General features: G+C 47.8%; 2 protein-coding genes across 3 annotated transcripts in view; one reads left to right on the top strand and one right to left on the bottom strand.

The window, feature by feature from the left end:
• The window catches only part of Ubn1 (ubinuclein 1), a 35,486-nt gene extending 24,501 nt beyond the window's left edge, over nt 1-10,985 (top strand). The window contains exons 15-18 of one of the 2 annotated variants that reach the window (XM_028788361.1): nt 1,592-2,815; nt 5,955-6,198; nt 6,431-6,520; nt 8,761-10,985. In XM_028788361.1, coding sequence (XP_028644194.1) covers nt 1,592-2,815; nt 5,955-6,198; nt 6,431-6,520; nt 8,761-8,810 — 1,608 coding nt within the window. In that variant the 3' untranslated portion in view covers nt 8,811-10,985. The remainder of the gene's footprint in view (nt 1-1,591; nt 2,816-5,954; nt 6,199-6,430; nt 6,521-8,760) is intronic. The other variant, XM_028788362.1, reaches the window with a different exon arrangement.
• Nucleotides 10,986-11,578: 593 nt separating this feature from the next.
• Nucleotides 11,579-23,293, bottom strand: part of Ppl (periplakin) — a 46,538-nt gene continuing 34,823 nt past the window's right edge. The window contains exons 15-22 of the mRNA XM_028788383.1: nt 21,592-21,770; nt 21,363-21,501; nt 20,520-20,713; nt 18,615-18,765; nt 17,363-17,446; nt 16,539-16,655; nt 16,004-16,096; nt 11,579-14,588 (exon numbers count right to left, since the gene is read on the bottom strand). Of these exons, the coding sequence (XP_028644216.1) occupies nt 11,925-14,588; nt 16,004-16,096; nt 16,539-16,655; nt 17,363-17,446; nt 18,615-18,765; nt 20,520-20,713; nt 21,363-21,501; nt 21,592-21,770 (3,621 nt within the window). The 3' untranslated portion in view covers nt 11,579-11,924. The remainder of the gene's footprint in view (nt 14,589-16,003; nt 16,097-16,538; nt 16,656-17,362; nt 17,447-18,614; nt 18,766-20,519; nt 20,714-21,362; nt 21,502-21,591; nt 21,771-23,293) is intronic.

The following is a 23,293-nucleotide window of genomic DNA, read 5'->3' as shown; positions in this document are numbered from 1 at the left end:
TCAAGCAAGGCAGGAGCCTGGAGACAAAAGCCAATACAGAGGCCATAGAGGAATGCTGCTGGTTCCTTATGGCTTATTTAGCCTTTTTAATTAATTGATTAAACTTTACATCGTGACTGCAGTTTCCTCTCCTGCCTCTCCTCCAAGTCCCACCCCCTCAATCCACTTTTCCTTTGTTTTTCTTCAGAAAAGGAGAGTTCTCCCATCTATATCAAGCAGCCCTGCCATATCAAGTTGCCATAAGACTAGGCATATCCTCCCTTATTGAGGCTAGACAAGACTGTCAAGTAAGATGAAAGGGTCCCAAAGACAAGCAACAGAGTCAGAAACAGCTCCTGCACTCACTGTTAGGACTCCCCTGTGAAGACCAATCTGTACAGTTGTAGCATATGCAAGAGGGCCTAGGTCAGTCAGCTTCCTGGTTCACAGTTTAGGACTCAGGTTAGTTGATTTTACCGGTTTTCTTATGGTGTTCTTGACCCCTCTGGCTCTTACTCTCTTCTGAAGAATTCCCCAAGCTCTGCCTAATATTTGGCTGTGGGTCTCTGCATCTGTTTTCATCAGTTGCTGGGCAAAGCCTCGGATGCTAGGTTCCTATTTGCAAGTATAACAATATCTTTAGCAGTATCAGGCTTGGGCTCCCTTTCATGGCATGGGTCTCAAGCTGGACCTTTGGTTGGTCGGCTACTCCTTCAATTTCTGCTCTATCTTACCCCAGTATATCTTGTAGGCAGGACAGATTGTAAGTTGAAGGTTTTGTGGCTGGGTTAGTGTCTCGGTCTCTCCATTGGAAGTCTTGCCTGGTTACAGGAGATGGACAGTTTATCAGCCTGCTTTCTTACAATTCAAGACCACCAGCCCAGGAAGTGAACTGGGTCTTCCTATATCAACCATTAATCAAAAAAATTCGGGTTGGAGAGATGGCTCAGTGGTTAAGAACACTGGCCTGAGTTCAATTCCCAGCAATCACATGGTGATTTACAACCAACTGTAATGGGATCCAGTGCTCCCTTCTAGTGTGCTTGAAGGCACCCACAGTGTACTCATATACATAAAATAAATAAAATACAAGAAAGAAAACCAAAGGGAAAAAAATCAAGAAAATGCACCACAGGCTTGTCCACAGGCCAATTTTGTGTGGGGATTTTCTCAGTTAAGATTACTTCTTCCAGGGCCGGGCAGTTGTGGTGCACGCCTTTAATCCCAACACTTGGGAGGCAGAGGCAGGTGGATTTCTGAGTTCGAGGCCAGCCTGGTCTACAGAGTGAGTTCCAGGGCAGCCAGGGCTACACAGAGAAGCCCTGTTTCAAAAAACAAAAAACAAAAAGGAATTTTAAAAAACAAGAAAAGTTTTGCTGTGGGCATGTGTATACTTAACAACAAAGAATACTTGCCTAAATCCAGCCTCCACCAGCTAGACATTTATGATCAGACAGTACTACAAGTCAAAGCAGACATGGTACTTATGCTCCTCTATCACTTGTCTTGTAATTATCCAGTAAGCTTGAGTTCACTTGTTGACACCCTCATAACAGGCCACTGTCAACGTCTTTGAGTACATCTAACTATGAGCATTTCTATTTTCCTTTAGGAATCATCTGTTAAGCTTGACAAAAAAGTTTCTATCCCATCAGGACAGCATGGTGGTCCCACTACTTTGCTCTCAGAGCATCAGGGTGGAGGCCTGAACACTGGGGTAAACAGCAGGGAGCATCCATCCCAGGCAACTTGTAGCCTCACTGACCCTGTTCCTGTCAACCTGGAGGACTCACTGGATGAAGACTTGGTCCGGAATCCAGCCTCCTCTGTGGATGCTGTGTCTAAGGAGCTGGTTGTATTGAACAGCAGAGCAGCCAACAGTTCCGAATTCACACTGCCTGCACCCTCCAAAGCACCAACAGAAAAAGTTGCTGGTGTTTTGTGTACGGAAGAGAAACGGAACTTTGCAAAGCCTAGCTCTTCTGCACCAACCCCCACAAATGCTCTGCAGTCACCTCTCAATTTTCTGGCTGAACAGGCTCTAGCACTGGGGCAGTCCTCTCAGGAGAAAAAGCCAGAGGGTTCTGGCTACAAAGAGCTATCCTGTCAGGCTTCCCTTAGCAAGGGTATGCCTGAATTGCACCAGTCCAAAGCAAAGCACCACAGTTTGCCACGGACGTCTCATGGACCCCAGGCAGCAGCTCCCGTGCCTGGTCCCCAAGTCAAAGTCTTTCATGCAGGCACTCAACAGCAGAAAAGCTTCACACCCCCATCCCCATTTGTCAACAAGCTGCAAGGCCCAAAGGCCACCTCTCCACAGTGTCATCGTTCCCTCCTGCAGCTGGTAAAGACAGCAGCCAAAGGCCAGGCCTTCCATACCACTATGCCAGCCTCCTCTGGAAGTTCACCAGCCTCCAGCAGCAGCTCCCATAAGTCGACAGCCTCAAACTCTACCACTATCAGCCATCCAGCAAAGCTGCATCCAGCCAGCTCTGTGGGGCCATCTTATAAGAATAATCCCTTTGCTGGCTCAGTGTCTAAACATGGGGCTTCTTCTAGCAGTCCATCGCCCGGAGGAGGAGCCCAAGTACAGAGCTCTGTTTCTGGGACCTTGCTCCCTGGTGTGCAGCCTCCCCCGGCAGGACAGCCTGCTAGCCGAGCTGCCCCAAGTTCTACTGTGAAAAAAACACCTGTTACGCAGAAGCTGACCCTTGTGGCTCCGCCTGGAGGTCCAAATGGAGATTCTGGTGGTGGGACCCAGGGAGTGGCAAAATTACTGACTTCCTCCCTGAAGCCTGCTGCAGTTAGTAGTGTGACATCGTCTACCTCCTTGCCAGTGAGTATCCTAACATTGCAACCTTCCCCAGCTGCAAGGTTTTGACAAGAAGGCTGCTTGTCTTTCTCAGGTCTGTAAAAGTGATCTGAAACAGAAAGTCAGGTGGTGACAGTAAGTGAGATTACATACTGGGGGAGTACTGGGTTTTCTGTTTAGTCTCACTTTTACTGATGGTTGGAGGACTGGTATAGCCTGAATGTCTTAGCAGGGGGACTGGGAGGGAAAAAGAAAGGGAACATCTGTTGGCATTGCGGCCCTGTAGAGATCGAGCCCGTGAGGAGTAGAGTGAGCCCTAGAACCTGTCTTTGCACCGTGATACAAAGATGAAGTACCTTCAGCTATTAGGTGGCAGTCAGAACGTGTTTATATCTCAGTATAAAGTGGCAATACCTTTTGGTTGCAATTCTCTGATTAGCTTGAAAGGAACTCTGTAGGACAAAGGTGACTTGACAGAGCCTAGCATGGAAGGTGTAGGGTGTGTGTGTGTAAAATTAGAAGTTTGGCCAAGGGCGGTGTTGCACATCTATAATCCCATAGGTAGAAGCAAAATCGGGAGTTAAAAAGCAAGACTTGGCTACATATCCACTTTGAGACCATCCATATACATGAGACCCTGTCTTAAATTGAAGAGAGGTCTGGAAAGATAGCTCAGCAGTTAAAAGAAAGATAAACAACACACACACCAGAACCTTTACTCCCAGCACTTGGGAGGCAGAGGCAGGCGGATCTCTGAGTTCCAGGACAACCAGAGCTACACAGAGAAACGTTGTACAGGACTGGGGGTGGGGTGCACAATACCTCTCTTGAAGAGGGCCTGAATTTGGCACCCACCACCCACATCAGGTAATTCATAAGTGCATGTAACTCTAGTCTGCGGGAGATCTGAAGCCTCTGGTCTCCTTTGGCACACATATACAAACACACACACACACAAAATATATATATCCCTATACATGCACATAATTAAAAATAATAATTGAAAAGTGAAAAAGAAAGCTTGAACACAGGATGGAGACTTGGAAGCTTTTTTCTTTTTCTGTATATACAGAAAATTGTAGACAGGTTGGTCTAGAAAGGTCTTGATTCTTTCTCCCTACCACTCTGTATAGTGACTGTGCACATTAGTTTCCAGGAAAAAAAAATGATATATACACATGTGTTTGTTTGAGCACATGTGTGTTATGGTGTATATGTTGTGTTCAGTCTTTACCTTGTTTCTTGTTTGAGACTGAGTCTCTTTGTTGTTCACTGCTGCATACACCAGGCTAGCTGGCCCTGAGCTTACAGGCCTGCTCATCTTACGGGTGTACTGGTTATAGGCTCGTGCTAACATACTCAGTTTTATATGGGTTTTGAGGTTTCAAGCTCATGTCTCAGGGCTCGAGCTCTAGCTCAGTGGTAGAACACTTATCTAGCGTACACAAGGCAGCACTACATTCAGTCTCCACTACTGCTAGAACAAAAAAGGAAAAAGAGAAATCATTGACTTAATGTTGCCTTGACAGTATATTATAGGCTGGTGATACAGATCAGTTGGTAGAATGCATAACTAGCTTGCATGAAGCCATGATTTGATCCCCAGCACCATACAAATTGGGTGATGATGCACACTTGTTACCCCAGCACTGGGAGATAAGAGTCAGCTAGATCAGATGTTCAAGGTCATCTTCAGCTACCTAATAGGTCTCTGTGGGCCTGTTATGAGACCCTGTCTCAAAAATAGAACAAGGACTCGTTTCCTGTGAGCCCTTAGATTGAAGTTTGCAGCCATGGTGAAGATCTCTATCATGTTAGGTAGGCTTCCTTAGGCTTTTTGTGACAATCTGTGGCCTTCCTGGGATGTGTATGCCCTGTCAGAGTGAAACAAGGACCTATAGTGGATAACCTGCAACTCAGCACAGTGAACCTACCCCTCCCCATCCCCACCCCTATACTACCTGCCTTTGCTTCCTGGGTACTGTGATTAAAGGTGTGTGCAACCATGCCTAGTTGAACAGGACTTCCTTTAGTTCATTTATGTTGCAACTTATTGTGGCATCTGGGTCCATGAATACATACTAGCTAGTCTTATTGAAAGTATGGTCTTGTGCAGTTAGATTTCACTAGCCACATTCCACTGTAGTGCTAGAGTCAAGTTTCTAATTAACTTTAAAAATCCAATGATGGGTAGAAGTGTTCACTTTCATGTGAATGTGAAATGTGGGGAACCAGTTATCAGTATTACTGAGGGACACTTCATTTTGGTTGGACTATAAAAGTCTTTTCAGTGTACAAATTAAGTTTTAAATTTTGGATGGTAAAATCTAACCTCATCACCTTTATATTTAATCTTACATTTATTACATATTATACTTATGTATATATGAATATAATATATTTATATATTCAGGTAGATCTTTTAAAATGAGAATATATATATTTGTAATTATATTTATATATGTTTGTTGTGTATTATTTATCCATTTAGACATACATTTACATGAATATATAATATATATGTATAAGGTTATATAACTATAAGCTTATATTTATATTTAGTGCACTTAGTGCACTGCCTGTGGGAGGGCATCACTGTCTCATGAGAGAGGACTGCCTGTTGCTATCATCTCATCTTGTATCATTTTCAGTTGTTTTTTTTTCTTGTTGTTTTGTTTTGTTTGTTTTTTTGGAGACAGGTTTTCTTCTGTGTAGCTCTGGTACTCTTTATAGACCGGGCCTTGAACTCACAGAAATCCACCTGCCTCTGCCTCCTAAGTGCTGGGATGAAAGACTTGTGCCACCACTGCTTGGCTTCTGTTGGAGCTTTTTAAATGAGAAACTTGCCATGCTGCTTATATTTATGAAAGCTTTGGGTGGGAGCAAAGGTTCCTCTGGAATTAAAATTTGTCATGGAGATAACTTTATTTTATGTATATCAGTGTTTTTTCTGCATGTGTACTGTATAGGAACCATATGCATACCTGGTGCTCACAGAGGCCAGAAAAGGGTGTTCAAACCCTTGGGAATGTAGTTAAAATTATCTCTGTACCCTGGAATCCCCTAGATGCTGGCTCATAGAGACTTCCTAATTTCTCGTTTGGGTGCTGAGTAGTTGGTACTTTCACAGGGTAGGTTCTGACTGTGTGTGTTTCCTCCCCAGAAAGGAACTGGCGGGGCAGTGCTGCTGTCCAACACCTCTTCCTTAAGCCTGCTGTCTTCATCCTATAAGTCCAACAACCCCAAGCTTCCGGGGGCTATGAACTCAAACTCACTGGGAATCATAACCCCATTTCCACTTCATGTACTCTCCTTCAGTGCAGACTCCTCTGCCAAAGCAGGAGTCTCTAAGGATGCCATTGTCACAGGTCCAGCCCCTGGGACCTTCCACCATGGCCTCAGCCACAGTAAGTTCTTGCCTCCTGCATTTGTTCCTATGTTGTGTGCCATGTTGGGTCCTGTGTGTGTTTGGTGTGACCATGGGAACATCCCCTGCCTCTGGAAGCTGCTTAGTGCCTGGAATAACTGTTTTGTTCCAGACTGGCCCACAGGTTGCCTGGGGCTCTAGGTCTCCCAAGCTGCTTTTCTGTTCTGTCTTCAATGTGTGTGTTTTGTTCTCTCCCCTCCTGTTTCTCTCAGGTCTTCTGGCTGGCTTGCACTCCAGCCCACCCCACACAGCGCCTCTCCCACATGCTGCTGTGTCTACCCATGTCCCACAGAGTCTGCCAGGTAAATGCCAGTTGGGCAGTGTGCCATGCAGTCTGTGTGCCATACCCCTCCATCCGTAGGTGCTTTGCTGCTGGCACTGTTAGTCATTTCTGCCTCATCATTACTGTTTTGTATTTTGCTTTGTCTTTTGAGGCTATGGCTTTTCGGGTTCCAGAATAATATAAGCCTATAATACCAGATGCTTTTCCTGGTTTCTTATTGGAATGGCCATTGGGTCAGACTTAGCCTGTGTGACAGTATATGGTGGAGCCTGAGCATAAAACAGGTGTTCCAGCCCTTAATGTGCAATTAAAGAAAAGAAAGGTAATGCTATTACTTGTCCAGAGGTTAAGCATTTTAGGGCCTTTATGGTGAAATGCTACATACCTGCCAGGCTTTGTCAGTTGGTAGAAACTCTTTGAAAAACTGTAACTATCCATAGAACAGTGAGAGGCCATAGTACATGATTGTGAGAGAAGGACCTCTTTATCTCTGAAATTAGCACAGATCCAAAACAGAAGCATCTTTCAATCTTCCCTGGTATAAACCCTTGAAACAGCTTTGGAAGCACACTTGGAATGAGGCCAGTGTCTTTTGACAGAATGGTGCTTTTGGAGGTAGAGCCCTGGGTACATTGTCAGCTTGTGAGCATGAGAACAGAGAACAGTTACCAGAGACAGGGCATCTTGTAGTAAATGAACTGACCTTATGCTGTCCTGATTCCTGGATTCTTGCATATAGATGCTTCATGACATTTTGGCTTAAGAACCTGATGAGAGCCGAGCAATGGTGGTGCACACCTTTAATCCAGCACTTGGGAGGCAGAGGCAGGCGGATTTCTGAGTTCAAGGCCAGCCTGGTCTACAGAGTGAGTTCCAGGACAGCCCGGGCTACACAGAGAAACCCTGTCTTGAAAAAAACAAACATACACACAAAAAAGAGAGAGAAAGAGAGAGAGAGAGAGAGAGAGAGAGAGAGAGAGAGAGAGAGAGAGAGAGAACCTGATGAGAACCTGATTTTGACTAGTATATTTAGTACTTTAGACCTGTTCCAACCAGGTCCCTGGGCTATCAGGAGAGAAAGGCTGAACTTAGAGAACTTGGGGTTTGTATAGGGCAAGAGTCAAGATGCAGACTCTAGGGATGTGTCTTTGACCTGCTCATGGGCAGTGTGCGCCAACAACTCATTGTCTGCTTTAGGATCTGTTTGTGGGTTCCTTGCATCCATGCCTTACAGCTGGGAGCTCTGTAGTGAATATCAGGGGCCTTATTAGGATGAGGGTGAGTTTTCATTTCTCAGAGGGAAACCTTTGGACCTTCTTTGAAGAACAAAGCCAGTAGCAGTAGTCACTTCTTTGAAGAAGCAGTCACATCTGAGGACTTCCTCTACATGGGTAGGTGGCTGCCATTTGTGTGAAGTGCAGTGTTGGTATCTCCCCAGGTGTGGAGAGAGAGAGAGCCTGTGTGCTGTGAAAATGAGACGGGTTCCACCTCCACCTGCTTTGGAAATGGCCCTTTTTGGTTCCCTTTTGAAGAGGGACTGGAACCAAACTCTGGGTCTGTAGAGTCTTCAGCAACAAAGGGGAGAGGGAGACTGATAGGAAAAGAAAAACACATTCCTTGAACCATTTTTATGTGCCCTACTCCCAACCCTGGTCTTCCAAAGTTTTCAGAAGGATTAGTGATATAGTTCAGTGGTTGAGTACTTGCCTAACATATATAAAGCCTTGTTGTATCCATTACCAGTACCTCAAGGAGAAAAAGAAAAAAGATTGGGGGCAATCAAAAGAGCAGCCATGCAAAATGGGTTATCAGAATAACCTTCGCTTTGAGCTGTGCTACAGATGTGGGGCTCTGTAGGGCTGGCAGGGAATACCCTGTATCTAGCAGTGAGCTGAGACTTGGTTCTGTACTGCTTTCCCTTCCACGTGGATTTGATGCTGTTACCTTTGCCTTTGTACCTCTGGTGCCTTAGTATATTTTGATGGCAAGAGAATGACATTGTTGGGATTCCGTGTGGTCATCAGACCTTGCAGTGGCCCTTGTCATGCTGCAGAGTGCCTGTTCTACAGACATGCTCAATGGCCTCCTGCCTGAACAGTGCTAGTGCTCATGCATGACGCAGGATGCTGCAAGTAGCAGTGCACACAGCTGCTGTTTGGGGGACGTTTGCTGCTTATGTTCCCTGTGAAGTTTGTTTATGCTGTCTTAAAGGAATTGGAGCACTTAAAGAATGACCTGATTTTGCTTGTTCTTTTCCAGATGCTTCACAGCTTCATGGGAAAGGGCCTGTTGTACCAAGGAAATTATGACCACTTTGGAGGATGGAACTGAATGACATAGGTCTAGGAGGAAGCCCAACATGTATGTCTCTGATAACAGACATTGCTGTGCTCTTCTTGCCCACTGCTTTTCTTCTGGAGCAAGAGTGAGTTTGAAATGGAGCACTTCTTAGCACTTCAGATGAGCCTCCAACCAAGGGCAGTTTCTGCTGCTCACAAAGCGCTTACTGACCTGGTGCTCTAGGCTTCATGGCTTTGTCGCTGGACGACACGAAGGGGCAGCTCTGTGCTGGGAAGTGTGCCTAGACTATGTTGGGAAGCATAGTGTACACGAGCACCTGTGGCACATCTGTTGGCTACTGGGTTCTAGATCTGCCTAACTCCTGGCATTTGGTGTATTTCAGAGCTCCCTACTGGTCAGGGACTCCTTCTGGCCACAGTAGAATCCCTGGATGGTTGTGATTCTGTCCCATCCTCAGGCTATGTGCTCAAGAGGACAAGACCCAGGCCAGAGCCACATGTGGGGGACCTTGCAAAATACTAAGAACACATAATGTGTGCTCCTTGTAGGGGCCAGTTTCTCCTCAGAACATGACAATGAAGCTCTTATAGAGAAAAAGATCTTTATAGATTCAACAATCGTGATAGGATTTTTAAAGACACCTATCTTGGGCTGTTTTCGTCATTACCATTGAATGCGTTGGATAGAATGGGACTGCTCTTCACACATCACATTATAGGAAGACTTAATTCCAGTGCCTTTTTGGTGGAGCAGACTTTGACAACTCACACCTATCCATTCAGCCCACTGAATGGATCTGAAATGAAGATCTTTTTTAAAGCTAGTCTGTATTTAAGACAGTTTTATTTAATTGGGTTTTTAATGACTGCACACTATAGCCTGTGCCGTCTTGACTTGAAAGTCATCTGAGCCCCCAAATCCCAGGTTCCCATGGAGCTACAGCTCTGTTTTGTTTTTGTAGAGTTGATGCAGGTGGACTACAGAAGAGCCCCTCAGCCCTCAGTGTCTGAGAGCTCAGGGGTTCCAAGCCACAGGTAGACATTCCACTTTGTCTTACTCTTAGAAATCTCGCTCTGGCAGAGCCGCAGGACAGGCCCCTCTGAAGTATCTGCCACAGTGAACAGATCTGGGGTGCTGGTGCTCTCTGGACAGTGAGCTTCTGTGTGGATTTAAGAGGGATGTCCAGAGGGTCTGAAGAGTAGACAGAGGACAAAGATCGTTGATACAGAGCTTCCATCCTCAGGCTGTTACAGTTACCTAGTGGCTAGTTCATATGGACTTGGAGTGCTCTTGCCTATCCTGTAAATCTGCCTTGCAGTGGGTCTAGCTGACTGCCCAGCCAGACAACATCTAGAGAGGTGATCATCACTCTCAGTATGCACCCTAGGGTGGGTCAAGTGTGCTTTTGGTTCCTGCCTCAAGGGTATGGAGCTCAGTAGCTCTCTATTCCTGTAGAGGTGGCCACCTTTCCACTTTAAGATCTTTGTCAGCTCTTTGGTCTGGCCTCTGCTCTGACTCCTTTTGTATGGAAGAACCAATTGTTTTCACATTGGCCATGTGGATTCCTTATCCTTTTATTACATATATTTTTTGCAACTTGGATTTCCAGTTTGTTTACAGAATAGTCTTAGGTAGTAGCAAAAAGAGCCAAAGAAGAGATGTGTATAGCTGAGCTCTAAGCCGAGCTGAGGCCGCCAGCAAAGCTGAGCAGTGGGAACTCTCCAGGCTCCTCTGCCCGTCAAACAACGGGCCCTAGCACCCCACCCCTTTGGTGCTCCCTCCTCCCCATGTGCCACTGCTTGTGCAGCTAGAGCAGGATGCCCTCATCTTTAGGAATCTAGTGATGCCTCTTGCCTCAGGGAAATGTTTCTTTGATGGGGAGTTTATGAGATTTCTTTTCCTTGTTTATGCTTTATTTGTGGTAATGAACGAGTGAGTGACTTAAACAGCCATGGCCAGGGAGACCCGCGGCCCGGCTTCAGCAGAGGGTGGAGGTAGAGCAAGCTCAGTGGGATGCAAGGGTTTCTTTGGTGGGTGCAAGGTTCTGAGACTTAACCAGGCGTGGCCGTTTCTTAGGTGTGAGAGGGGCTTTTGTGCCGCAACTATGTTGGTGTTAGGGGGTGGTGTGGAAATTGTTAATCTTGTATAAAGCAACTCAATAAATTGTTTTGAGGTTTCCAAAATGTCTTTCCTAATTTTTTCATTACTATTTTATTTGCAAGTGATTCTTTAGTGCATAGTAGCCCTGGTGTGTATGGCATGCCCATTGTGGCTGAGAGCCAAGGTTCAGCCTCATGTGTAAAGGATTCATACTTTATGAGTTAGAATCAAGCCACCAGATTTTTATTTTCATGCCATAAATAAAGTTCCCTATCACTTCCCATTTTCTTACATAATACACGAAATACAGAGAAGCAGAGATTTGTTTGGTGAACAATCAACTTTGGTATATCTAAATGCCAGTGCGATAATGAGGAAGACTTGTAAGGCACTGAAAGCAAGGCTAGCCCACCATCCATTACTAAGATCCTTTCATTTCAGAACTAGCAAATAGTTGTTGGTGCCTGTCTTTCTGGCACATCCTGGCTAGTTATTCTAGCACCAAGAGCCAGGCATTAAAAGAGTCACTACTGAGCAGGCACTGCTGATAGTTTCCCAATCAGAAAAATGGAATGGCAAGAAGGAAGGTCAGCAGCTCCAGTGGACCAGTCTTGATGAGCCGAAAGAGGCCTTCTGCCTTCAGTGTCACCATGTGATAACACTAAATAAAGCCCATGTTGTCTTGTTAACTGTGTCTATATTTTCTCCTGCTCTGGTTTCCAGCTGTTGCACTGATGATGGGAGTTTGTAGGAAAGGGAGAGAAGATACCAAGGTCATTAAGTCATCAGAGGTGGGAGCAGGTCACTCATACTGAATGAGACTGGCCTGAGAGATGCTACCCAGCTGGTGTCAATGCTGATGTTACAGTAGCTACACTGTAAGCAGCCGGATACAGTGTGGATAAAGCACTTAATTCAGAAGTCTATATGAGGGCTAGGGAGCAGAGGACACCCAGGAAGATGCTGAAAACAAGTTAGCCAACCATCCAGCTCCAAGAAAACCCCAGGCAGAAGGGCTGGGCCTACTTCTGCCCAGACACCAAGACTGCCAGCTCCTGAATGGACATATCCTTGTTGACATAGCGGTCATACTGAGCAGGGGTTAGCCTGCCACTCTGCAGAGCATCCTCAATGGAGAACTTCTTGCCAGACTTCCTGTCATGGATTACTGATGACTCCCCATTAGGACCTTTCACTGATATCTCCTCCCAGTCGCACTCCTGGCTTCTGAGCTTCACAAACATTTTCCAGTCAATGAGCCCTGCCCGGTGAGCCTCTTCTGGGGACAGCTCACGACCTGTGTCAGGGTCAATGACCACTATGGACCGCCTCAGGTGGTTCTCCCTCTGCTCTCTTTTGACGGCCACAGAGCCCAGACGCCTCTGCAGTTCATCTATCTCCAGATCCTTGTCCTTGGACATCTTCTTGAGGTCATCCAGTTCTTTCTCTAGAGACCACAGCCTAGAGTTTAGGTGAGTTCCAGAGTCTACCATGGTTATGTTCTTCAGATCTCGAGTTTCTGTTGCTGCCATCTCAATCTCTGATTGGAGTCTCCGGGTCTCTAGCTGCAGGTTTTGCCGCTCTAGCTGTAGCTTGTGATTTTCTTCTCTCAGGAAATCCAGTTCCTTGGATGACTTAGAATTATAGAATTCTAGCTCAGATAACTTGGCTTCCAGCCGGGTCACCTCTGAATCCAGCTCCCTCTTGCTCCTGCTCTCCTCTTCCAGACTCTTCTTGAGCCGCTGGATCTCTTGCTCTGTGTCACCCTTTTCTACCTGGACACTCTCAGAGAAGACCACCTTTTCTTTGATCTCTGCCTTCTCCAGGACAGCCAGCTTTCTACGCAGGGGCTCAAGCTCACCCTCCAGTAGCTGCCTCCGGTGCCGCTCTTCCTCCAGTTGGGCCCTGAGCAGGGCATGCTCCCTGGTTTGCTGTGGATCCTGCTGCAGCACCACCTTTTGTGTGTGGGTCACCTTCTCACCAGTCTTGGCCTCCTCCTGCTCCAATGCAGCCAGCCGCTGCTGCAGCCTCTGTACCTCCAGCTCAGCTGCCCTACGTGCCTGCCTCTCACGCTCCAGCTCCTCCAATTGCCTCTCCAGCTCTGCTCGGCGATGCTGTAGCCGCCGGAGCTCCACATGGAGTTTATCAATCTGCCGCAGCTCAGCATCAATGCTGTCTGTAAAGGCAGTCACCTCAGCTCGCAAATCTGGCTCATCTTCATACTGTACCACCTCCTGCCGTACAACCCTTTCTTTACCCTGTGCTAGCTCTTCCTCCTTGCGTTTGATCTTCTCTTCCTGGGATGCCCGCTCCCCTTCCAGGTCTACCTGTTTCTTCTGTTCTTCTGACAGCTGTATACGCAGAGATTCTACCTCCTTCTTGGTTTGGGGGTCTTCTTGGAACTGCAGGATTTCCTGGACCACCTCTCTAGTCTGCACCTGTGGCTTGGTGTCCTTCAGGGCCTGGATCTCCTGTTTCAGCTGGTAAATCTCCAGATCACACCTTTCTATCAATCTGGTCTTGTCCATGATCTCCTCCCTGAGCCGCTGGAGTTCCTGCTCCGTCTCTGGGTCAGTTGTATATTTAATGACCTCTTTAGTCACCTCTTTGACTTCTACCTGTGGCCCACGGTTCCGTAGGGCCTCCAGCTCACTCTGGTAGCTCTTCAGCTGCTCCTCAGCACCCCTGAATTTGCGTTCCTGCTCCACCAGCTCCAGGCGGAGATTGGCCACTTCACTCTCTGCCTTGGGATCTGGCCGCACGATCTCTCGGACCTTCTCCTGGACCACTACCTTGGCATTTTCCTCTTCCAGGGCCCATATCTTTCTGAGAAGCTCTGTCTTCTCTCGCTGGCCACTGCGTGCCTTGGCAGCCTCGTCCTCATACTGGCGGGTGAGGTCATTGACTTCCCTCTCCATGGCCGCATCTTTCTCCACCTTGAGCACCTCTTTGACAGTGATCTTGCCTTCTGCCATGGCTCGTTCTTTCTCCAGTCTCCTGAGCTTTGCTTGTAGAAAACTCAGCTCCTCTTCCTGCTTCTCCCTGAGTGTGCCCTCCTGCTGGTGCTCCTCCTGCAGCCTCCGGTATTCTGCCTCCAGCTGGGGGTCATTCTGTAGCTTTACTACCTCTCTCTCAGTGACCTTTTCCTGCACCCTGCTCTTCTCAGCAGCCAGGGCTGCTACACGCTGCTGTAAGAGTAGCACCTCAGCCTCTCGGGCACCTTTCTGGCGCCGCAGTGCCTCCAGCTCCTCCCGAAGCTGCAAGACCTCATCCTCCTGGGCTCTGTCTGGCTCAATGCGCAAGACCTCCTTGACCACATACTCTTGTCCCCCATCCCTGGTCTCCTGCTCTAGGGCCTGCAGCCGGAGCTGCAGTGCTCCCAGCTCCTCCTGCAACAGCTGGTTCTTGTGCTGTTCCTCAGCCAGGGTCTGCTGCAGCTGCTGGAAGTTCTCCTCCAGGGCGGGGTCTGGCACCTTCTTTAGCACCTCCTTCCTCACCAATGACTCCTGAGGCCCCTGATCCTTCAGGGTCTGGATTTCCTCCTGGGCACTCTTGACCTCATTTTCCAGCTGTTGCCTTCGCTCCATCTCCTCCTCCAGTTCCTTCTTAATCTTCCATGTTTCCTCCTTGCTAGAGCCTGGCTTTCCCCTTTGCAGGGTCTCATGGGTCACTCCTGCTTCTGGTTGCTGTGGGAGAAAAGACAACAAATGCATGGTTAAGAGACAGACAAGTCTGCTCACCCAGACCAGGTTAGGCTAGCTGCCCTATGATCTGGGGACTCCACTGATGCTCTAGGGTTACTTTTTTTTGTTTGTTTGTTTGTTTGTTTGTTTGTTTGTTTTTCAAGACAGGGTTTCTCTGTGTAGCCCTGGCTGTCCTGGAACTCACTCTGTAGACCAGGCTGGCCTTGAACTCAGAAATCCGCCTGCCTCTGCCTCCCAAGTGCTGGGATTAAAGGCGTGCTCCACCACCACCCGGCTTAATTTATATTTTTTAGTGAGTACCACATGATTATTTTTTTATGCAAACAGTCATCTGTTTTGCAGTTTCTGACTGAAGGGACAGAGTACCATCTTGGCCTGGACGGTGCTACATCATTGCTTAGCAGCAGTGTGTCTACTGTGTGGACAAGTTAGGCCAGAGTATTTCTGAGGAGTCTCAGTTGCTTCTAGTTCCTTTATGTGTCAGATAATAGTCAAAAATTTCATTGGGTCCTAAAATAACTTTGGGGGCTGGGAGAATCTTGCAAGCATATGGACTTGAGTTCTGACCCCAGCACTGGTGTGAAAACGCTGGGGTTTGGTACTCTAGTGTAGGTACACTTGTAAGCCCAGCATCAGGGAGGTGGAAACTGGAAGCTTCCTGGGCCTTGCTGGCCAGCTAGCCTGGCCTAATTGGTAAACTCCAGGCCAATAGGAAGTCTTGTCTTAAAAGTGGTATATAGCAGGATGACTCTTTGGTTGTCATTTGCCATACACATGCAAGCATGTACACGCACCTACACATAATCCACATACAGAAACACAAACATGCCATTAAAAAATAACTTTGAAGCTGGGTGGTTGTGGTGTGGTGATTAAAGGTGTATTTAATCTCAGTAGAATGAGTTCCAGGACAGCCAGGAAACCCTGTCTTGAAAAACCAACCCTTGATTAAAAAATCCCTAAAAACTCTGGGAGCTGGAGAGGTGGCTCAGCAGTTAAGAGCACTTGTTGCTCTTACAGAGGACCCAGGTTTAATTCCTAGCACCTACATGGTGGCTCGCAACCATCTGAAATTCCAGTTCTAGGGGATGCATTGTCTTCTTCTGACATTGGGCACCAGGCACACATGTGGTGCACATACATACATGCAGGCAAAACACTCCTAAAAACCAGACGCCTTTTGATAAGTGGTCAGCAAACATCTTTTGAGTTGGTATGGAAGTTAGCCCATGTAAGTGAAGAAGGCTGGCCCAGCTTAGCATCAGCGTTACTCCTTCTCAAAAGTGTCAGTGAGAGGACACCCCCTTTGTTCACAGGCTGTGTCTCTGAGGCAGAGGAGACAGATTTCTCATCTTGTGGGACAATTTGAAGTAGTATTCCTAACTAGGATGGATTACCTGTCTCAAGAGATTCAGTGCAAACTCCAAATTCTGTAGCCTCTGTCTGTTGATGGCATTAACCTCTGTGAACTTGGCAGCAAGAGCAGCTTCCTACAGAGACATTTTAGGACAGAAGTTAGCAGACAAGCCAAAAGGCTAGGAGAAAAAAACAGAACTCTTGTACAAGTCTGGCAAGGGACTGGCAGGTGGAGAAAGGGGTACTTCTTGCCCATTCCTACCCATAGCTCTATCCATTGGTGGAAAGATAGACTGAGACGACCCAGGTTGAGTCTTGGTCCATGACCCTTGAACAAATCTTTCTAAGTATTCTTTTTACAGCTGTTGCAGGCTATACTGCCCTCGACTACAGACTTGCATGGGGGAGCAAGGTGAGAGCTTCCCATGTGTCTGCCACGAGACCAGAACCTCTCCAAGCCTGCCTCTTAGGCATATTGATATCTCACTGCTCCAAAGCAAGCTCTTCCTCCTCTTCCAAGAGTATCACAGAGGACTGCATCCCGCGAGCCCTTGGCAGTCTTCACTTACAGCTCACCTCTTCCTTCACTTTGGCAGCAGGAGACTGCAGCCTGGCTCTCTTGTTCACGTGGCTGTTCCGTCCATTCTCCAGGTCCAGCAGGGACCTTAGCTTCTCTGCTTCAAGCTCGTAGTCCTGGGTAAAAGAAAGATAGTGCAGTAGTCAGCTAGGGGCAATGAAGAAGAAGCGACAATGATTTGTGCTCCCTCTAAGGACTCCAAGCTGCCAGTTGCTGGTTTAGCAGTCTTGTACATCTTTCTTGCATCTGTACCTGAGCTGGCTGCTAGGAGGTCCTGAGAGCTACTAAGACAGTGATGGTAAGTTGCTACCTCACTTAGCGACATCCATACACGAAAATGTGCCTGCAATCCCAACTACTGCAGAGACACAAACCAAGCTGACTCTTCGGGCCTTCCGTCAGGCCCAGAGGCCAGATGCTGTTTCCTTAGGGAGTACTACATCCTAAGCCTTTCTCCCTTTTTCCACCAGAGACTGTGGCATTGCCCATCAAGTAGATGTTTGATCTTTCACACAGACATTCCTGCATAAGGCTTTGCTAGCTAGTTTTCCTGTCATAACAAGAGCTATTACATAATTTTGTTTGGTGTACATCATTTTTCATTTTGTTTTATTTTCCTTTAGGGTAAACACCCCCAAAGAGTTTACTGTTTCCTAAGAATATGACTCCTGGATGATATTGGGTGTCTGGTGCCATATTGTTTTGTCAAAGGGGTGGACCTACATATGGCTACTGCCCATTTCCCCAGCAGTCTACCTAGATTCCTCTGCAACTCTTAATGCAAAAGCCCCTCCTGTGTGCTCTGACAGGGTTCACGGCTCACCTTCACCGCTTGCTGGTACTTCTGGGAATCTGCATAGACCTTCTGCACCTCTTGTTCCCTGCTTGCTATCTCATCAAGCAAGTTCTGTAAAACAAGAGATACTGGAGACCAAAACTGAACCATGCACACAGGCTTCCCAGAAGTCTGAGTCCTTAGAACCTAAAGTCAACATGCTATAGTTCAAAGTATAATGGGTGGCTTTCTTGTATACATTTGTTCACCACAAAGGGTAATGCCAAGGCCTGGAGCAAGGGCCATGAAGATAGTTATCTGTGCCAGGAAACAGGTGTTTATTGTGTGCTCTGAAATGTCAGGCTCTGCTCTGATAGAGCATGTAATCCTCCACTGAGCGTGTGAGCCAAGTCTGAGGAACTTGTTTGAGAACGAGAGTTTGAGAACGAGAAAACAAGTCCAGGAAAGGACAGCACATTGAAAATCAGGCACTGGATTTCTCTCTGTTTCCCTCTGTGTCTGTTTGTCTTGTCTGTCTTGTCTGTCTGTCTGTCTGTCTGTGCACATACGAAGGCCAATAGTCTACATCATATATCTTTCCTCTACTGTGCTCCACTTACTTTTCGAGACAAGACCTCTCACTGAAGCTGGGACTCGATCAATTTGGCTATGCTTGCCGGTCAATGAATTTCATGGATCCATTTGTCTCTCGTCCTTGCTCAGCGCTAACATTATAGACATGCATAGCCATGTATGAATTCTTATGTGGCTTCTAGTGATTAAATTAAGGTCATGCCTGCATAGCAAGCACTTTAATGATGAAGTCACTTCCTTAGCCCTAGCCACTAGATTTCTGAGGTCCTTGTGGCACCGAGGAAGCAGGAACCCCAACTTTGATAAGAAGATCTTTCCCACAGGGTTCCTGGTGTTTTGGCCATGTGGCACCATGTAGCCAAGTCATAAGAGTATCTGTTAGGTCAAGCCCTTTGAAGGGCACTGAGAGGAAAGGGTGAGCAAGACATGCAGTGCTTGTGAGAGGATGCAGAAAGCTGTGGCCCCTTCCTTTCTTCCTTTGTCTTGCCCCATTGTCCTTGAGGGCTTTTTTTTTTAAATGTGAATACACTGTAGTTCTCTTCAGACACACCAGAAGAGGGCATTGGATCCCATTACAGATGGTTGTGAGCCACCATGTCTGGAAGAGCAGTTGGTGCTTTTAACCGCTGAGCAATCTCTCCAGCCAGGCCTTGAGGACTTCTGATCCTCCCAAACATACATTACAAAGTAGAAGCAGCCATCTTACCTTCTGGTTCTTCAGCTTGGTCTCCATCTGGCTGAGGCTGTCTGTCTCCTGGGGCTCATAGCTGGGAGTCTTGGCCAAGAACTGGAGCACCTGCTCATAACCGCTGTGGTATTCATTGTAGGCAGCCCTGGCACTCTGCAGGCTCTGGGCCCTGGGGGGGACAAAGCCAGTCAGGTCTCTCTGTATAGCAGGCAAAAGCCTCACTGATCTCTCAGTTTTTGGCAGTCCTCTTTTGGTTTGTGTGTGTGTTGGGGGTAAGCAGGTCAGATTGACTGGCCAGTAAGCTCCACGGGATCCACCTATTTCTGCCTCCCCAGCTCCAGAGTTATAAATCTGTGCCAACATGCTTACCCTCTACATGTGTGCTGGGAATAAAACTTGGGTCCTCATACTTGTGTGACAAGGAGTATTCTGACTGAAGCTATCTTCCTAGCCACACTGAGTTTTGAAAGACAGTAGAAAAGCCAAACTGGACAAGTTCCCAAATGGTCAACAGAAAGAGAGTGGGTAAGCAGAGATTATTAGCAGGGTGCTGACACATGACAGGTGCATCCTGACAGGCAGAGGCTCACTGTGTATTGGTTGAGCAAAGGAAGGACACATAGAGTTTGGGAAATCCTGTTTCCTCAAGAAGAGAATTTCTGCATTGCTGGGGCTGGGCGGAAGTAGTACTTGCAGTGTTCAGTGCTTACCGGAGGAAGGGGAAACTACCTGGTAACAATGATCTAAGCTTCCACGGTAAGAAAGGAAAAGAGATACACATTAAACCAAGTGTAATCCACTTAAAGGAAGTTAAGGAAAGGGAACACAGGAGAGAAAGCTCTGGAACACAAAGCTATTCTTTGAAATGATCATAAACCTAGCACACGAGCAGAAATGGGGTGGAAGAAACAACACAGACAGAGCCCAGGAAGAAGGACAAGCAACAGCCCGCACAGATGCTCCCACATCCACCTGCCCATGGTGTGGATGTGTGGGAAATGGGTGGAGCTAGGCAGGTAAGGGGAGGCTGGGGAGGGCGTGCATTCAGTGGGTTAAAATACTTGCTGTACAAGCCTGATCACCTGGGCTTAAACCCTACGTAAAAGCCAGGCATAGGTGCCTATAATTCCAGTGTTCCTACAGGGAGATGGGAGAAAATGAGGGAAGACCAGGAAGACCCCAGCCAGCTTCCTGACTCAGCTTCCTGACTCAGCAATGGTGAACTGAGATCCTGTAAAAAAGGGAGAAAGCAGAACATTCCAAATGATCCTCTGACCTCCATACATTTCCATGGTATATACACTGACACACATACATAGATCATACCTTTCTCTAACACACATGCGTGTGCACAGGCACGCACGCACAGAGGGCTAATGGCTTACCTGGGGGCAGGTGACTGGTCATTGCACAGAGTTTCTTAGTTTGTATGTGTCATTTTAATTTTTATTTTTTTAAAAAAGGGCACTTGGGAAAGGGGGGGCACTTAGGCTGGGGAGATGGCTCGGCAGTTAAGAGCTAAGTACTGTGCATGCATGAGAACTGGAGTTTGGATCCTTTGAACCCATGTAAATTCTGCATGAGCATGTGGCTGAACTGTAAGTTCAACCCTAGAAAGTAGATCCGGGATCCACAGCATAAGTAAGCTGACCAGTAAGTCTAGGTGTGTTGGCATGGGCTTGACTGAGAAATCCTTTCAGTGAATAAGGTAGAGGAATGAGCAAAGATGACTCCTGACACCACTTAGGACCTCCACCTGAACAAGTATTACACACACACACACACACACACACACACACACACACACAGAGAGAGAGAGAGAGAGAGAGAGAGAGAGAGAGAGAGAGAACGAGAGAGAATCCCTGGCCTAGTGTGGCAAAGCCAGGCCCTCACCCCAGTCCACCTGTCCGTGGCACCCCTCACCTGCGTTCCACCTGCTGGCTGAGGTTGTTGAAACGTTGGTTGAGCTTCTGTACCTCAGCCTCCTGGCGCTCCAGGTCAGGGCAGTGCTCTTGGAAGCGGCTGGCCAGTGAATTGGAGCACTGCTTGGCCATCTGCAGGTTCTGTTCCACCTCACCCAGGAGGGACTTCTGGGCCTGCAGTTCAGAAGCCATGGCCTGCCAGACAGGCAAAGAGACAGAGCTCCTAAGAGCCTGGCACATCACTAGGGTACTGGGGCCTCCTGCTGTGAGGAGAGGTTCAGGCCTAAGAGCAGGAAGGAGGTCTTGGCCTCCACACTTATCAAATCTGAGCCACGTTTGCAGTGTTCTTTTTCATTACAGTAAACACCGCTCTGAAAAGTCCCCTTTGGCAAACTGTTAAAGGGGTGGCATGTGTGCCTGCAATCCTCCAGCCACAAGGCTTTCTCCGAATTCACTTCTTTGCTCCAAGGCTGGTCATGAAAAGGAGACAGGAGGATTGCTACAGGCACTATCTGAGTGCCTCAGTGCTCAGACAAGCAAACCGTCGTCCTCTGTCACTGGTGACAGTGGCTGTACATCTACCCAGGAGCTGTAGGCCCAGGCTTCTAGATGTGCTCACCAGGAGCTTCAGAAACCTATATTTTCTGTAGAACCTCTGTTGTAAAATTGTGGCTTTAAAACCTCCCAGACTGCACAGACCCTAGGAATAGCCAAGAAAGATCCCACTGCCTATGACCCGCTGGGAACTCCAAACCATCAGGGCCCTCACATCCTCATCTGGGGATGGTGGCAGATGTCCTGAGCCAAGAGAAAGGACCCCATGGCCCCCAGATCCTAAGTTTACCTCCAACTCCTGCCTCTTGCTGTCCAACATGTAGCCACTTTCAGGCATTGTATCATCCTGGATCAGCCTGTTCTCATGCAAGGCCAGCAGCTCCCTGCCCCGCTGCAGACTGTTCTCCAGGCGGTTGGCCACATCCACCCTAAGGACACAGGGCACATGGTATGTGTAGAGGTCAGGTGCCACCTTGACCCCACCATGGCCACCCTCTGACTGTCTACCTGCCACTTACTTCTCCTGGGCTGCCTCTAGCAGCCGTACTAGTCGCTCATATTTCTGGTTGGTGTCTTCCATCCGGGTCTTCAGCAAGGGTGTGGTGCCGCTGCCCGGGAGGGCCTGCACAAAGGCCTCACACTCGGCTGTGCACTGTGTCTTCTCTGGCTCAATCTGTCGCAGCTCATTGGTAATGTTCTATGGGGATCAAGATTGCACAGGTCAACCACAGCTCAACAGCTCTCTTCCCTCAAGGATGTGCCCTGAGACACCGAGAATGGCTGAGAAGGCTCACCTCCCTGGAGTGTCCATCTGGGGTCCAATCACCAACATGGCAGTCTGTGGGTTTTCTGTTTGTTTTTGTGCATGGATGTGCACATACATGGGTGGGTATATGTATGAGAAACCAGAGGTCACCCTCAGGTATCCCTTGGGAACCATCTATCTTGTTTTGAGAGGAAAGGGGGAAGGGAGAGGTGGGGTGCAGTGGGTTGTGTAAATGTGGAGGCCAGACGTCAGTGTCAGTTCTCTCTAGATCACTATCTGGTCTTCTAAGACAGGGTCTCTCACTGAGAACAGTGCTTACTGGTTGGCTAGACTTGCCGGCGAGTAGGCTTTACCCAAAGTCAGATTTACAGACCAGTGCAACCATGCTGGGTTTTTTGTTTTTTGTTTTTAGGCGTGGATGCTAGGGATCTGAACTCAGTCCTCATGGCTGTGTGCAGGCGCTTTATAAACAGCCTCTCTTGAGCCCCAACCTTGATTGTTTGATTTTGAGCTGGGGTCTCTCAGTAGGAACTGGGGCTTGACAATTAGGCTGGCCAGCCAGCAAACCTCACTGCTCCTCGTGATCCTGCCTCTTCAGCGGTGGAATTAATTATCGGGGTGTCCTGCCACGCCCAGCTTTTAATGTGAGATCTGGAGGCTGAGTTCAGATCCTCCTTCCTGCCTGTGCATTATGTAAAGCAAGGACGTCACTGACCAGGCTGCCTTCTCAGCCCCAGGGTCTGTGTTTTTAATGAAGATCTGGTACAAGTGTACAAATCCATAACTCAGACAATAGCTGGTTGCCACTGGACACACTATATACCCTTCATCAAAGAGTTCATGGAGTCTTGGGTAACCTGCTAGGTAGATACCATGATATGCCATCCCATGACTCCACAGAGCTTAGACTCTTGTGATACCGTGGGCCTTTGCCCCTGTGCCCCTGTGCCCCTGTGCCCCTGTGCTCCTGTGCCCCTGTGCCCCTGTGCCCCTGTGCCCCTGTGCCAGGCTCCAGACACCACTGAAATTTTCTGACTCTTGATTCTAAAACAGGGGTGGCAGACCGTAGCACAAAGAGTTGTCAGGCAGAAGGATATGAGAGTAGGTGGTGGTGAACAGAGACATAGGCATCTTGCCTGGTGCAGCAGCTCAAAGGAAGATGAGCCCATTTCACTTTAGAATGGCCTGAGTTGGTCAGTGGTGGCGCATGTCTTTAATCTCAGTACTTGGGAGGTGTAGGCAGGCAGATCTCTGAATCTGAGGGCAGCCTGGTCTACAGAGTGAGTTTCAGGACAGCCAGGGTCATATAGAGAAACCCTGTCTCAGAAAAAAAGGGGAGGAGGAGGGATAAGAGGAGAAGGAAGAGAAGGAGGAGGAAGAGGAGGGGAAGGATGGAAGAAAGGAGAGAGAGAGAGAGAGACAGAGAGACAGAGGGGGAGAGGGGAAAGAGGGGT

Source organism: Grammomys surdaster, unplaced genomic scaffold (assembly GCF_004785775.1).
Source record: "Grammomys surdaster isolate TR1022 unplaced genomic scaffold, NIH_TR_1.0 125745, whole genome shotgun sequence".
In the NCBI taxonomy this organism is placed as follows: Eukaryota; Metazoa; Chordata; class Mammalia; order Rodentia; family Muridae; genus Grammomys; species Grammomys surdaster.
This window is presented reverse-complemented; position numbering and strand designations above follow the sequence as displayed.